Source organism: Phocoena sinus, chromosome 6 (assembly GCF_008692025.1).
Source record: "Phocoena sinus isolate mPhoSin1 chromosome 6, mPhoSin1.pri, whole genome shotgun sequence".
NCBI classification, from domain to species: Eukaryota; Metazoa; Chordata; class Mammalia; order Artiodactyla; family Phocoenidae; genus Phocoena; species Phocoena sinus.
In genome coordinates this window covers 100,246,320-100,261,337 of record NC_045768.1, presented here as the reverse complement: position 1 = coordinate 100,261,337, position 15,018 = coordinate 100,246,320, and the positions used below count along the sequence as shown (strand labels likewise).

Sequence of the window (15,018 nt, the reverse complement as noted above, 5' to 3'; positions counted from 1 at the left end):
GCGTCCGGAGCCTGTGCTCCGCAACGGGAGAGGCCACAATAGTGAGAGGCCCGCGTACAGAGAAAAAAAAAATGAATACAAGCACTTTCAAATAATTTTCATGCTGATTGAAACCAATATGAAAGAATTTAGGTAAAATTACAATATTTATGTTAAAATAATATGAGATATTTGAATAATAAAAGGTTTAATATATGTCATCCATTTTCCTTTTAATTTAAAATATACCAGTAGATGGAAATACAGTTGACCCTTGAATAAAGAGGTGGTTAGAGGTGCTAACCTTCCACACAATAGAAAATCCAAGTACATCTTACAATCAGCCCTCTGTAAATACACGGGTGGTTCCCCCATACCCAAAGTTCCTCCCTATCCGTGGTTCCACATCCTTAGATTCAACCATTCTCGGATCATGTAGTACTGTAGTATTTACTATTGAAAAAAAATCCACGTATAAGTGGGCCCACAGTTCAAACCTGTATTGTTCAAGGGTCAACTGTATTGAAAAGTATTAATGAAAGTATAGTAATGAAAAGTATTAAGAGTAGTTTCTGGAAGGAAGGAATATGAAGCCTTTGTTTTATTCCCTTTTGCCTTTCAAATTTTATAATTAGCAGGGTTAAGCTTACATTTAAAAGAAAAAAAAATTTTTTTAATCCTTGGTAAATCCATTCTCATAATATGAAAAACGGAGAGAGGGGACAGAGGGGAAATAAATGAGGTATAGGTACCAGAGGCTGAAATGGGGTTCAGGATATACTTGTGGAAATAGCCATTTCTGTCCATACTACTCTTCGTAAAAAGTTTTAAGAAAGCTATAGCCACACTATTCCCAGTGCCAGGATATCAAAGAACCAACAGCCTTCAATGCTGTGCTACAAATGGCAGTACATTCTACACTTGAATTCCAAGAGAATGGGAGAACTCTAACAGCATCCTCCTGAAAAGCAGTCTGGAGCTTCCCTAGTGGTGCAGTGGTTAAGAATCCCCCTGCCAATGCAGGGAACATGGGTTCGAGCCCTGGTCCGGGAAGTTCCCGCATGCCGCGCGCAGAGCAACTAAGCCCGTGCGCCACAACTACCAAGCCTGCGCTCTAGGGTCCGCGAGCCACAACTACTGAGCCAGCGTGCCTAGAGTCCGTGCTCCGCAACAAGAGAAGCCACCGCAATGAGATGCCCGCGTACCACAACAAAGAGTAGCCCCCGCTTACCACAACTAGAAAAAGCCCACACACAGCAACAAAGACCCAACACAGACAAAAATAAATAAATAAAATAAATTTATTTTAAAAATAAATAAAAATAAAGTGCACATACATTTGTAAGTTGAGAAGGTGTACTGAACTGCTTTCTTGAAAAACTCCACTAAGTGGCAGAATACCTATTGAATATTGGTTGCTGTATTTTGCTGTTTGTCATTAAAACTTATCTGTCCATATTCTAGAAAATATTTATATTTTAATAAAGAAGATAGATCGCAGTCAGATGTTTCCATTCTTGAAAGAAAACGGAAAGGTAACATAAATCATAACAAAGTCAAGAATATAAACAAAGAGTAAGAGGGGTGTGAACACTGCTGTTTCATATATAGACAACTAAGCACAGACTGTGGGCATCCGTCTAACTCTTGGGAAGCTAAATTGAGAGTACCATTTCTTTCTTTTTCTTTACCTCTTTTTTGAGAACTTCCAGTTGTACAGTGTTTAACATGTGGGGATCAAATGTATCTATACTTTAAGATATTCTAAATATGGATAATTTCTAACCTAGGAAAACATGTAGTTTAAGTAAGTGAAAAGTTCAGGAAAATTTTTTTCTTGTAATCCTTCATTTGGCATTTGATTTATTAATTGAAAGTTTTATTTAAATACTTATTAAAAGTATGTGATTTATAATATATAGAAAATAGCCACAAGAAAAAATAGAAAATTACTATATTTTATCTTGTTCTACCACTCTGTCTAGTAGTATGTGTACATGTATGTTCTAATGTATCATAATTTTTCATTTTCATTTAAAAATCTAATGTCCCCAATTCTATTCAGTTTTAAACTATAACAACTTTAACTTCGTATTTTGTAAAGGGCTAAAAGTATGATTTAAACTACAGATGGATATTATATTTTAATCCTAAATGAAAGATAATGTAAATAATAAGCATAGATCTGATTTGAATAAAGGTTTTTAAATAGTAAAAATAAATAAATAAATAAAGTGCACAATTCAATGATTAAAAAAAAAAGAAGTCTGACTTCTGTTAAAACCCCTTCGGCCACCAAAGAGCAAACTCAGACAATGGATTCTCTATATTTGTTATGTAATGCCTAGTGAAATTTCCTTGCTGTTTCTGAAAAGATTCAGCTTACAGGAATAAACTTTTTATAAAAATCACTGTCAAAGAAAAAAAATTCCTTCCAACAGGAAAAGAAACTTGGAAACCAGGAAAAAAAATCAAGCTGAAAGATTTTCAAAATGGAATTATTTGGGTTTCTCGTTTTCTGCTCCAGATACGAGTAGTGTTGCCCCCAGTGTATATGGACTGTTCTGGAGGCTCATACAAATTTTAGTTTTTAAAACAAAGAAGCAAATGAGCACCAATTGGGAGTACATTACAGATGGCTCTCCATAAACATTTAATGAATGAGTGAAATCATAAGAATGTTTATATTTTTAAACACAAAATAAATACCTTCAACTGCTAGAGAAGAAACCAGCTGCCAGGGAAGTACTAGACAGACTGTATTATTGGTTTGTACGCTGTTATCCATGGGATTCCACCCAGATATCCTTTATATTGTAGAAGAGGTATCTTCCTGACTGGGAACAGTTTCCTAATTTATAATTTCATATGCTTTCCGATTCTGATATTTTTTGAATGTTAATGATTTCTCTATTATCCACTTATGAAGTAGCTGATCTATTCTCACACTACTATCATGTTTCATAATACTACCTTGTCTTAAGCTTTTCACATCCGTTATGTCATTTGCGTGGCTGAGATGCTTGACAAAGAAGGTATTATTAACCCTATTTTGCAGATGAGATTATTGAAGCAAAAAAAGAGAGAGTTTAAGTAAAAAGGCAAGGTTAAAAAAAAAAGGCAAGGTCACAAGTAAGCCCGAGAAGTAGGAGTAAAACCTCCAATCTAGTCCTTCATTTTAGGAAGGCTGCTATTTAAAAGACACAAAATACAAATCACTCCCACCCACCCACACTTCTCCAAGATTTGCTCAAGCAAAACAATTAAGCAGAATTTAAAGTTAACAGGAAATGACAAAACCAAGAATAACTGGGGTGTGGTCTCACCTCTGAAAAAGATTTCCAGCTGTGAATAAATGCAAACAACTCTGGCCAGAAAAGATAATATTAGATCAGGATTTAGAACCCAGTACAGTACAACCGGACCTTAGCTATATATACAGTGACACCTTACTTTCTTAGAATAAACCTCAATATTTCAAACTCAGGAAAACCCAGAAAAAAAAGCAACGTAAGTCACCAGGAAGCCAAAATTGCTGTGTTCAAGTTCTGATACTAAAGTTTTTATATATGAGACAAATCCACCCATTCTAAGGGCTTGAAATCATTTATGTTTCATTTTTTTAAGGGTAATCTTATAATAACATGCAGTAATTTATAAAATTTCACCAAAAAACAAATTTGAATCATATAGACTATGAGGGTATTCACTTAACTGTGGGCATACCTAGCAATAAGCCAGCACCTGCATTTTAGCTACATTTTGTTTTACTTTCCTTCTATATTTAAGGGTCTGAAAGGGTCATTTAAAAATTTCCTTGATATCTTACGGCACGTTATGGTAGAAATTACATACTACAATGGCGATCAGAATTTGAGATTCATGAAGGTCTGAGGACTACCACTAAGCTTCACTCAGATCCTATTTATTCTGACTTGACACACTATTCTGGTTTATCTGGTTTCCCTGCCTACTTCAGCTTAGAAGTGGCAGATTAGAAGGGCATATTTTGACAGATAGAGAGCAGTACTGCAGCAGATAAACTAAGAACAGACAAAAGCACTAAACTGGTATAGCAGTGAGGAGTCATTTTAGCACAGGAGGAAACTGCCAACACCCTTATACAGCAGAATGCACCGGCCATATTAACTGCATAGGACAGAAATTAATGCACATAATGATGACCTTGATTTATCAAAAAAGATTATGTTTAGTAGATTCTGAATCTTAAGAGAGGGTTATATACTCTTCATGGGTTATATACTATAAAGACTGACATTAAGATGGTCAAAAGAATTTAGCAGTTAAAGGGCTGTCAGTTCTATGAACAATTCTCTTAAATCCCTAATGATACCACACAAATGCTGAGTAGATAAATCTCAAAAACCTCATTACATTTAGTAAATATTATATAGTGTAGATAATTAACATTTATGATCAACACTTATGATGATGATTTTTTGGGGGGGAGAACTACATTACACACTAAAATTACATATTGCAGACAATCAACATTTATGATGCTTAATTTTTTAGGGGGGAAAAAAAAACCTAAGTTATACACTAAAATTCTCTCCCTTCATTGAACATTCAATAATTTTTCTCCACTTAAAAAAAAAAGTTTTCTTGTCACCAATCCTGGTTTCCTTTCTCCTTCTAATTACCAGAATGAAAAACTAAAAGTATTTTAATAGTTTTCCCCACTTACAACTAACCCCTTTATTCAGAGGTCACTAACACACCTGGTCTCGGTATATTCCCTTCTTACAAAATAGTGCTTTCAAACCGAGTATTAAAACTCAGAAGAGTTGTACTTGTCTTATGTCTGAACAAAAGAGGCACATAAATTAGTGGTTATATTTAAACCACTATTCTTAGTTTAAGGGCAGAAACAACTACAATGTAAAACCCTGTATGTATTAGTAAGGAACACTTTAGTTTATTTTGGACATCTGAAACAGGGAACATCATTCTCCAAGTCTCTATGGCCAAAAGGAAAATAAAACACCAAATATCATGTCAAGAGATCTGTAGATCCCTTCCAAATATCACAATATGAATTTATTTGCATTTATTTCACTATATTGTTTCTTTTACTAACAGCAGTGACTTGTGATGATCTGAAGAAAGTGGGCTAAAAGGTACGTGGTATCCATCCTTTAAAAAAGGGTGGGGAAGAGGCAAGAAAGATCTGATCCTACAGAAGAGGAGCGGCAGAAAGATCTGACTTGGAAGGGTCTACTCAACTCCCTACCCACATCACCCTAGATGGTTTCCCCCAGGTAAGAGCCTAGAAAAGAGGAATCGGTTTTTAAAAAAAATATGTGGATCCAGACTCTTTGGGGGTGGTGGGAGAAGAAATCGCCACCCTGCCTGGAAATCCGACACTACGGGAGATAAATAAGCAATCTCCAGCTAGCTACTGGTCCAGGTGCAACAGAAAACGCCCGGCGCCCCCGCGGGGGAGCCCCGGTGGAGATCCCGGCCTCCCGTCTCCCACACCCCCTCCAGGTCCTCCTCCGGCATGGGTGCCGCCAGGGATCCCGCCGCCCTCCTGCCTCCTGTCCTCGGCTCCCTCCCTCCGGCCCCGAGCCTTCGCCCGGCCGAGGGCCGTTTCCCGCTGGTCGACTGGAAGGCCCGGCCCGCTCGGCACCTTTGATGACGCGTTCGGTGGTGGAGAGGTGGAGGTTCCTCCCGGACATGGTCCCCTCGGCCTCCTCCCGGTCCAGGAGACCGCCAGACGTGCGCCTCCGCCTTCGCCTCCAGCGGTCTCGGCTCCCCGGGGCCGGTCAGTCAGCCGTGCCCCGGCCCGGCTCCTCAGGGCGGCCTAGGCACCAGAAGGAGGCGGCCGCGGCAGCCCAGCCTCGAACCCCACGGACAGGATGCGGGCCCACCGGCCGCTCCCTCCTGAGGCGCGCGGAGTCGCGAGCGCCCGCGACCGCAGTTGAGGGAGGCAACCCCAGCGGCCGCGGCTGCGCGCGGCCCGCCCCGCGTGCGCGCGCGTGCGCGTCCCCGCTCGACGCCCTCCTAACTTCCCGGCGGCCCGCGCGCCGTCGCCGCCGCCGCGCCGAGGCCCAGCGCGCGGCCCCGCTGCCTCAGCCGGCTCGGCCGCCTGACCTCCCACTCCCGGGCAGTCAGCGACCCCGGCTTTACCCTTCGCGCGGAGGCTCTCGGCCCGAGCGGCCGCCCTCCGCGCACGCGCGCTTCCTTCCGCTTTAGCTTCCGACAGTAGTGTTCCCTTCTCTGCCTGCCCCTCCTGCAGCTGACTCCTTCTCCGCTGCATGCGCCGCCCGGGCCTGGAGCACCTAACAGCGGCCCCTCGGTCCTGCACCAAAAGCCCCAGTGGAGCAGCGGCCATCTTGTGACCCGGCCCGAGCGACCCAGCAGCCTCTCGGCGGAGCAGTGCACCTCCTGTCCGCTTGGGGCCACCTTGCAGGGAGCCCTTGTCTTCCCAGACCTTCCCCACGGGTGACCTCCCTCCCCTTCCTCGGGGTCTCCCCCGCACTCTGTCTAGGAGACGTTATCAAGTTGATCAGGCTCCTTCCCACAGTTTACCCTCCCCCCAGTCAGCAAACCCATTTAAACCCCTGGTTTAAGTTGTCACATTTTTCGAGGGCGGTTAGTATAGTAAGAAGGACGATCGCGTCCATCCTAGTTCTAATCCAGTAGTGCGCGGGGAGGGGCGGTTTCCGAGTGGGTGGATAAGACCCTCCGCTAGGTGCCGTGGCCTCCTCTCTGCCTTTGCACTTGTCAGAAAGGGGACGGCAGCCGGCTCCATGGAGCCCCTGGGCCAGACCTCCTCTGTGCAAGGAACTGACCTGTTCATAAGTTCTGCGTGTCACCTACACAGCTAGGAGCGATCCCTTCTTCCCCTCTGACGCAGTGACACAGTACCTGCCTCCCTCGGTCATCCTTACTGTGGAACACGATGGGCAAGTCTCCGTAGAGTCAGCAATCTGGGTCCTCTCCAGGTTAAAAACTGACCTTTTCTCTCCTTAAATTGTAAGCCTAGAATAGAAACTGTCTTCCCTCATCGAGTATAGTGCCTGGTAAAGTCAAAAGTATTTTGATTTTAGCCGTGATAGTGGAATATTGAAACTGAGATCCAAGGAAGTGTATGCAAATTACAGGCAAACCGGTCTTAACAGTTACTGTGGTGGCCAATGAGTAGTCATAGGTGGCTCTGTACATTTAAATTAAATAAAATTTAAATATTCATTTCTTTAAGTGCACTAGCCACGTAAGTGCTTGATAGCTACCTGTGGCTAGTGGCTAACTAATTGGATGTGGTAGAATAGGACACTTCCATCGTAGCAGAAAGTTCTTTTGTACAGCTTCCAGGTAAAAGATTATAGGAGTTAAACCAAATCTCCTTTACTATAGATTTATGTATTGGGGGGAGATCTGGGGATACACACTGGATCAGACCCTGAATTATGCCTTGCAGTTTTGGCCTAAGGCCATTCATAGCAATCCCAGCAAGGCAGGAGCACCTGAGGGAGCTGAATAGATTTTGGTTCTGTTTTCTTGGGTCTTGACTTCAGGCTTCCACCCAAGAGAATTGTTCAGATATCCTGAGGAAGTTCTTCACTTAGGAAGTAATCAGAGCTCCACACATCTATCAAACAGAGCAAATTTCTAATGGTCAAAAATAAATTGGTCCCTGCAGCGTAGTAGAGGCTAAACGTCATCTGGAAGAACAAACAGGATGGCTAAAAACAAAGAGTTTAGGAAAACATTGCAAACCAATGTGAAGAGATGGATTATCCAATAATAGTTGTGGAAGAAGTAACCAACTATCTGGATCTCAGATATCTTTGTTTTTTTGGCCACACTGGGCAGCATGCAGGATCTTAGTTCCCCAACCAGGGATCGAACCCATGCCCCCTGCAGTGGAAGCACAGAGCCTTTTTTTTTTTTTTTTTTTTTGCGGTACGCAGGCCTCTCACTGCTGTGGCCTCTCCCGTTGCAGAGCACAGGCTCCGGACACGCAGGCTCAGCGGCCGTGGCTCACGGGCCCAGCCGCTCCGCGGCATGTGGGATCTTCCTGGACCAGGGCACGAACCCGTGTCCCCTGCATCGGCAGGCGGACTCTCAACCACTGCGCCACCAGGGAAGCCCGAAGCACAGTCTTAACCACTGCACCGCCAGGGAAGTCCCTGGGTCTCAAATTGGAGCCACTCCTTATCACCAAACTTTATAAGTAATAAAATATGAGAATTAAAACAAGATGGTATTTTTCACATAGCAAAGTGGAAAACATTTAAAAAAGGTGACACTCTTGGTAGAATTATAAATTAGCACAATCTCTCTGGAAAGGGATTTGGCAGTATCAATCAAAGAAGATATATGTATAGCCAATGAAAAGATTCTCAACATTGTTAGTCACCAGGGAAATGTAAAATAAACCATACTGAGATACCACTTTACTAGCCTAGTAGAAGAGCTAAAATTAAAGACTCTCGGGCTTCCCTGATGGCGCAGTGGTTAAGAATGCAGGGGACACGGTTCCGAGCTGTGGTCCGGGAAGATCCCACATGCCGCGGAGCAACTAAGCCCGTGCGCCACAACTACCGAGCCTGTGCTCTAGAGCCTGCGAGCCACACCTACTGAGCCCACGTGCCACAACTACTGAAGCCCACCCACCTAGAGCCTGTGCTCCGCAACAAGAGAAGCCACCGCAATGAGAAAACCGCGCACCGCAATGAAGAGTAGCCCCCGCTCGCCGCAACTAGAGAAAGCCCGTGCGCAGCAACGAAGACCCAATGCAGCCAAAAATAATTAATTAATCAATTAATTAATTTTAGAAAATGACTCTCAACACGGAAGTGTTGGCAAGGATGGGAGCAACTCTCCTACATCGCTGGTGGGAGAGTAAAATGCTACAACTACTTTGAAAGTTGCTTGTAAAGTTAAATATACACCTACTCTATGATTCAGTAATTCTACTCTTGGGTATTTTACCCAACAGCAATAATTACCCAAACAGTAGAATACTACTCAGCTAATAAAAAGGAAATAATTACTGATGCATGCAACAGTATGGATGAATCTCAAAAACATTATGGTGAACAAAAAGAAACAAGACAAAAAACAGTACATACTATATGATTTCATTTGCATAGGAAAATGGTTAAATGAGGTATGAAATTGGATGCAACATTATGCATTATGCAAAATCATACTTTAGATGAAAAGATACTGGCTATCATGAGAAAAGCCTCAGGAGATAACGAAAAGTGAAAAAGTACAGTATGGACCCCATATTATTAACAGACAAGCTAACGTATGCATAAAAATACTAGAAGGAAATATTAATATGTTCACTCATTGAATAAGTATTAATTAGGTGTGCCAACTGTTCCAGGCACTGTGCTAGGTAGTAGGGTTACAGTGATGAACTAAAATCAACACAGTTCATACCACCATGGAGCATTAGCTGGTGAGGAAAAAACTGTTAACGGTAGCCATCTCTTGGTGGTATGATTAAAAGTCACTTATAAAAAACAATTATTTTTCTGTATTTTACAGATTTTCTATGGTGAGAAAGTATTACTTTATAACTAGGAGAAAAAAATATTTAAATGCTCTTTTCTTTCAAAGGCCTGTTGTCCACGCCTATTTCCAGTAGCATTAAATATTCATTTGGGGAACTTTCTGAGAGACTTCTCTGATCAAAACAAAACATCTAGAACCACTCAATGAAAATATAAAAAGAAGAAAACTCTCATTAAGCTCCCTTCCCAGACAATTTTTTTTTAATGAATAAGGCTTAAATGCACTGGTGGTGGTGGTAATGTTTTTAGTCATCACATCAATAGCTCCTGGCAACAACTGGAGGGTTCTATTTCACTCAGCTTGTACACGTATCCACCTGGCCTGGGGCAGCTGCATTTTCATTTAATTGATGACCTTGGTTCTCTTTCCTTTTACTTTCTGCATTGGTCAGAATTGACGACTTAAACTATCAAGATTCATGCTAAATGGGCAATTCTACTAATTTCTTCAAATCTAGGTTTCCATGTTACAGGGCTTGTGAGACTTGGTATATTTCCTTATGACACTCCCTAAGCACTTCATAAACTTTAATTAATGACTAACTCTTCTGAGAAATAATTACGAATGTTTTTAATTTAACAAAAGCACAGGGAATCCTCGTTTCCACTGTTGTACAAAAGTAACCTGGCTTCAGTTTCTACGTGTATGAAGCCATTAAATATTAAACTTCTGTGTTAAATGCAGAGAACTGCAGAATATTTTTAAAACTGCAATAAAATAGCAAAAGGTATTTTATAGTGTATAATCTCTAATTTTATATGAAAAAGCACTACATAAATGTTTTTATTAGTAATACATATTGTATGGACATTGTATACTATATTTTACTCATATCTTCCTATGAGTGCATTTAATTTTGATTAAATTACCTCAGAATGGACTCGTCCCACCACAGTTGAGGTCTAAAAAAAATTAGCGACTCCATATTAAAAAAATTTTTTTTTTGCAATTGGAAAAACATGGCCTAAAGCAACATTCTACCAATCATAGCCTGATATCAAATTTCTAAGCTCTTTAGACTTTTTTTGTTTTGTTTTGGCTTTGCCGTGTGGCTTATGGGATCTCAGTTCCCTGACCAGAGATTGAACCCGGGCCCTCAGCAGTGAAAGCGTGGAGTCCTAACCACTGGGCGGCCAGGGAATTCCCCCCTTTAGACTCTTGTAAGTAAAAAATGCGAATGAAAGTTTTGCTGACTGGTAAATATATATTTACAGGTTGATATTCAGGCCATTTGGGGGGTAATATGCAAACCTCTTAACAGTGTGTTATCCCTTGGTCTTCCTGGGAGAACACAATACTGTAACTGTGACAAGGATTGGGGAGCCCCAAAGCTGCCATCACCCCCTATTACTTTTGTTTAAATCCTTACGAAGTAGGAGAGAAAATGGTGGCAGTCATCACTGGCTACATAATACAGTACAGTCTAAGAGAATAGAATTGAATACCTCTCTCATACCTGGGCTCCAGCATTCCACAGGTAAGATGCCATAGGTAAACGTCACAGGCATTCATCAAGTTGCTTGGGCCACGAATTTAGAGCTGGGGGCCAGGCAGAGAGGGAGGCTCAATCCCTCACACACCATATCCTGTAAACTTACTCCCCCTACAGTCCATTTTTCATACAACAGAGCTTTCTCAACTTACGTCTGATTTTGATCATTCCTCTGCTTAAAACCCGCAAGTGTCTCCTGTTTTCCTGAAAGCGGTCTACTTCTTAGTAGACTTCTGTCTACTTCTTTGAACTCAGCTCAAACCTCTTCCCTTACATCCACTACCATTCAGACATAGTGGCCTTGTTTATGCTGTATATATTGCAATTTATACAAATAACCTCAAACAGACCAAGCATATTTCTGTCCCACAGCTCTTGCATTTGCTGTACCACAGGGTTTCAAATCATTCCCTCCCCATCCGGGTCCCAACTATAAATGAAATAAAGGTTTTGAGTATATTTTTAAGTGCTTTGGGGTATGTGTGAGAAATGTGTAGGAAAGCATATATTTTTCAGTTTCTCAAAGGAATCCAGACAATAAAATGTTAATGACCACTGGTGTAGAGTTTTAATTTATAAAGCACTTTCTTATACATCTACTTCTCATTACGTTTATGCAGGTAGATAGTATAGAAATGATCATTTCTACCTCGTAGATAGACATTGAGGTGGGAAGAGGTTAAACAGATCAGAGTTCACACAGCCAGTCAGCGATGGAATTGACACAAATCCATTCTTTTGGACTCAAAATCCTGTGCCTTTTTGGCTGAAGACCAAGACAGAGTCCATTCTTGCTTATCTTCATTTGCTTCAAAAACATCAAAGTTAAACACTTTTCTAAGGGCTTTCTTATTTAAACTAGCTTATAAGCCTGCATTAAAATTTTCAATGAAAAAAATTCTATCATCAGCTAGATCGAGGCAGTTTTCAAGCAAAAATTTAATGTATGAACAAAGGAATGCAAGAGTTTTCTATTAAGCTAAGGAGAGTATAATTGGGGAAATAGCTTTGCAGGAATAAATTTAACACACCTTAAAACCGAATGAAAATAATGTTGAGATCTCTAATGTTTAGATTTTACCTACCCTTCTAGTTAGCATACACAACTGAACCATCTATCCTGAAAAATCAATTTAATCTAATTTTTTTTAAAGTTAGTTTTCCCAGAAAAGAAAAATCTAAATTTAATCTCTTTCTCCTGCTCATGCAGTTTTCAACAGAAACGGGATAGGGGGGAATCTATAGTATTTGGAGAATTACCACAAAATATTTAAACCATGTGAACTTGGCAGCAAAGATATTTCGTCTCAAGGGCCATGCCTGTGTAATGACCTATATGCGAAAAGAATCTAAAAAAGAATGGATATATGTACCGCTGATTCACTCTGCTGTACAGCAGAAACTAACCCAACATTGTAAATCGACTATACGCCAATAAAAAAAAAAAGGGGAGGGCATGCCTGTAGGATACAACCAGACACCAGCTTCAAAAGAGCTTGCTTCATTAACCTTGAGAACTTAAAGGGAACACGTCACTTGAAAGAATTTCCTATTCTGGGAGGATACAGTAGATCAAAGAGACTTTTTTCCTTCCTTATAAGCATCTATAATTAAAGACCTAATCCTCTATTTTAAGGAAGAAAAAAATGTGTCCTTTATTGAATTAGTTGTTTTCTTTTCCTTAAAACCCACGAGGTTAACGTCGTGTTTTGGAAGGAATTTCCTTTTAACCAGTCTGGGTGTCATTCTTAGATTTTGGTGTGTATAAAAATGTTAGCCTAGCAGCGTGTCTGCCTGGCATCTTGGGACCTGCCACCTTCCCTGGACAATGTGAAGCCCAGCACCCAATCCCCACCGCCTGCAGAGGCCCAGCTTCACGCACAGCAAGGGCAGCAGAAGGAAGGACAGCCTGGAAGGGAGAAGCATGAATCCATCCACTTACAGGGTGTGTCCACAGCTAGGTGCAGGCAGCGATAACCATGGTACCAGGATTTCTCCAATGAGGACCAGTTCAAGTTCCACTATGGGGTTCGAGGGCCTCCCCTGGGCAGCTGCAGTGCCCATAGGTGTGGCAGTGGACACCGATGGAGACATTTTCAAGGCAGACTATGAAAACCATTGGGTCAGCATCTTTTCTTCTGAGGGCAAGTTCAAGACCAAGATTGGAGCTGGTTGCCTCACAGGCCCCAAGGGAGTAGCCATAGAAGTGAATGGACATATCATTGTGTTTGAGAAGTTGCTGCAGCTTTAACTTCTGGCCCACTGGCAAGCTGGTTGGCCATTTGGGGGGCCATGAGGCCACTGACCAACACTTCGCAGGGCTCCATCTTGTGAACAAGAATGAGATTGTAGCAATAGATTTCCATAACCATTCCATGAAGGTGGACGGGGCTGGCAGAGTTCCTCTTCAGGTCTGGCTCCCACAGGAGGGCAACGGGCAGTTCAACGCCCCCACGGGAGTGGCTGTGGATTCCAGCAGCAGCATCCTTGTGGCTGACCAGGGCAGCGTGGCACCCGGGCGTTGCACGGCTCTGGGTCCCTCCTGTCCTCATATCAAGTCTGCAGAGCCATCGTAGCACCCATGGAGCCTGGCACTGACCTCCGATGCCCTCGTCGTGGTGGCGGCCTATGCTGGTGTCAACGAAAATAATCAATTAACAATCTATAATAGGAATAGAAGAGTTCTTTTGAGCCAAACTGAGGACTACAGCTTCAAGAGAGCATCTCAGATAACTCTGAGGAACTGCTCCAGAGAAGCACGGTTTTCAGCAGTTTTATATGTTGTCAGAACAAAGAACATTAAACAAGTCAGGGATACATTCCTTCAAGGTTAAAAAAAAAGATCAGCACCACACAGCGAGTCAGTGTGACCTTGGCATCAGGGAAAGGAGTCTTATCGTTGAAAGAGTATCAGCATTGGCATCCCGGGAAGGGAGACATCTAATCTTTACTTTTAACATGGACATTCTTTACTTTAGGCCAATGTACCCTTTTCTTAATAATTAAAGCAGATGAGGCCTATGCTACACCCATAGCTGCATGGAGGCCCGGCCTAGCTCACGCAGGGGTGTAACTAGGGGTGACTGGACAAGAGGCTCTGGCCACAATCTGGCAACCCTGAACGTGGGTTGTGGGCATGGGTGCCCTGGTGCCTTCCTCTTCCCTATCTCCCAACCCCAGGGTTGCTCTTTATCTACTCGTTTCTCACTTTTTTTTTTTTTTGCGGTACGCGGGGCCTCTCACTGTTGGGGCCTCTCCCGTTGCGGAGCACAGTCTCCAGACACGCAGGCTCAGCGGCCATGGCTCACGGGCCTAGCCGCTCCGCGGCATGTGGGATCTTCCCGGACCGGGGCACGAACCCGCGTCCCCTGCATCGGCAGGCGGACTCTCAACCACTGCGCCACCAGGGAAGCCCTCGTTTTTTGCTTTTAACTGGGTGGGCCTAGACTGTGGTCTCAATAATGTCTGCAAAGCTTCCCCCGACCCTTTTTACACACCTCCCCCGTCCCCTCAATCCGCTCCCCACTCCCCCAGCCTGTGGCGCGACAGCCGTACTCCAGGGCAAAAGGCCCTCTGATGGCCTGTTTGCCACCCTTCACACAAAGACAGCAATACCCCATCTCTCTTATGAAATGAGTTCACACAAAAAGCCAAATGTATTTTCAGAGCACATTTCACATTTAGAATCACCTCATCAAAAAATTTCTTTCCAGGGGCCTCTGCTGGGAATTTCCTGATGGTTTTCTATTACATATGTGTATTTATGACAACCTGTGGATTATTGCCCAAGTTCATACTTAGGCAACCTCAATAGAGAAGCAAACCACAGATGGAGGAAAAAAAAAAAAAGAAATCCAGAGCCTCATGGAAGAAAGAACTACTTCTTGGCTTCTGATTTCCAGAATTAGAACACTTTTAGGTTATTCCTTAATTATAACTGATGCCACTGTTTCGGGATCCCATCCACTGCTAGGGTCAAAGATTGCTGT

General features: G+C 42.5%; 1 protein-coding gene and 1 pseudogene across 7 annotated transcripts in view; one reads left to right on the top strand and one right to left on the bottom strand.

Annotated features, from left to right (window-relative positions):
* The window catches only part of PPP3CC (protein phosphatase 3 catalytic subunit gamma), a 95,965-nt gene extending 84,885 nt beyond the window's left edge, over window positions 1-11,080 (bottom strand). For 2 of the 7 annotated variants that reach the window (XM_032634328.1, XM_032634329.1), the window contains exon 1: window positions 6,133-6,352. In XM_032634328.1, coding sequence (XP_032490219.1) covers window positions 6,133-6,337 — 205 coding nt within the window. In that variant the 5' untranslated portion in view covers window positions 6,338-6,352. Of the gene's footprint in view, window positions 1-5,632; window positions 6,034-6,132; window positions 6,353-10,993 lie in introns of those variants that run through there. The other 5 variants (XR_004350281.1, XR_004350282.1, XM_032634330.1 and 2 more) reach the window with 5 other exon arrangements.
* Window positions 11,081-11,643: 563 nt separating this feature from the next.
* LOC116755047 lies at window positions 11,644-13,605 on the top strand (annotated as a pseudogene).
* The last annotated feature ends 1,413 nt before the right edge of the window (window positions 13,606-15,018 follow it).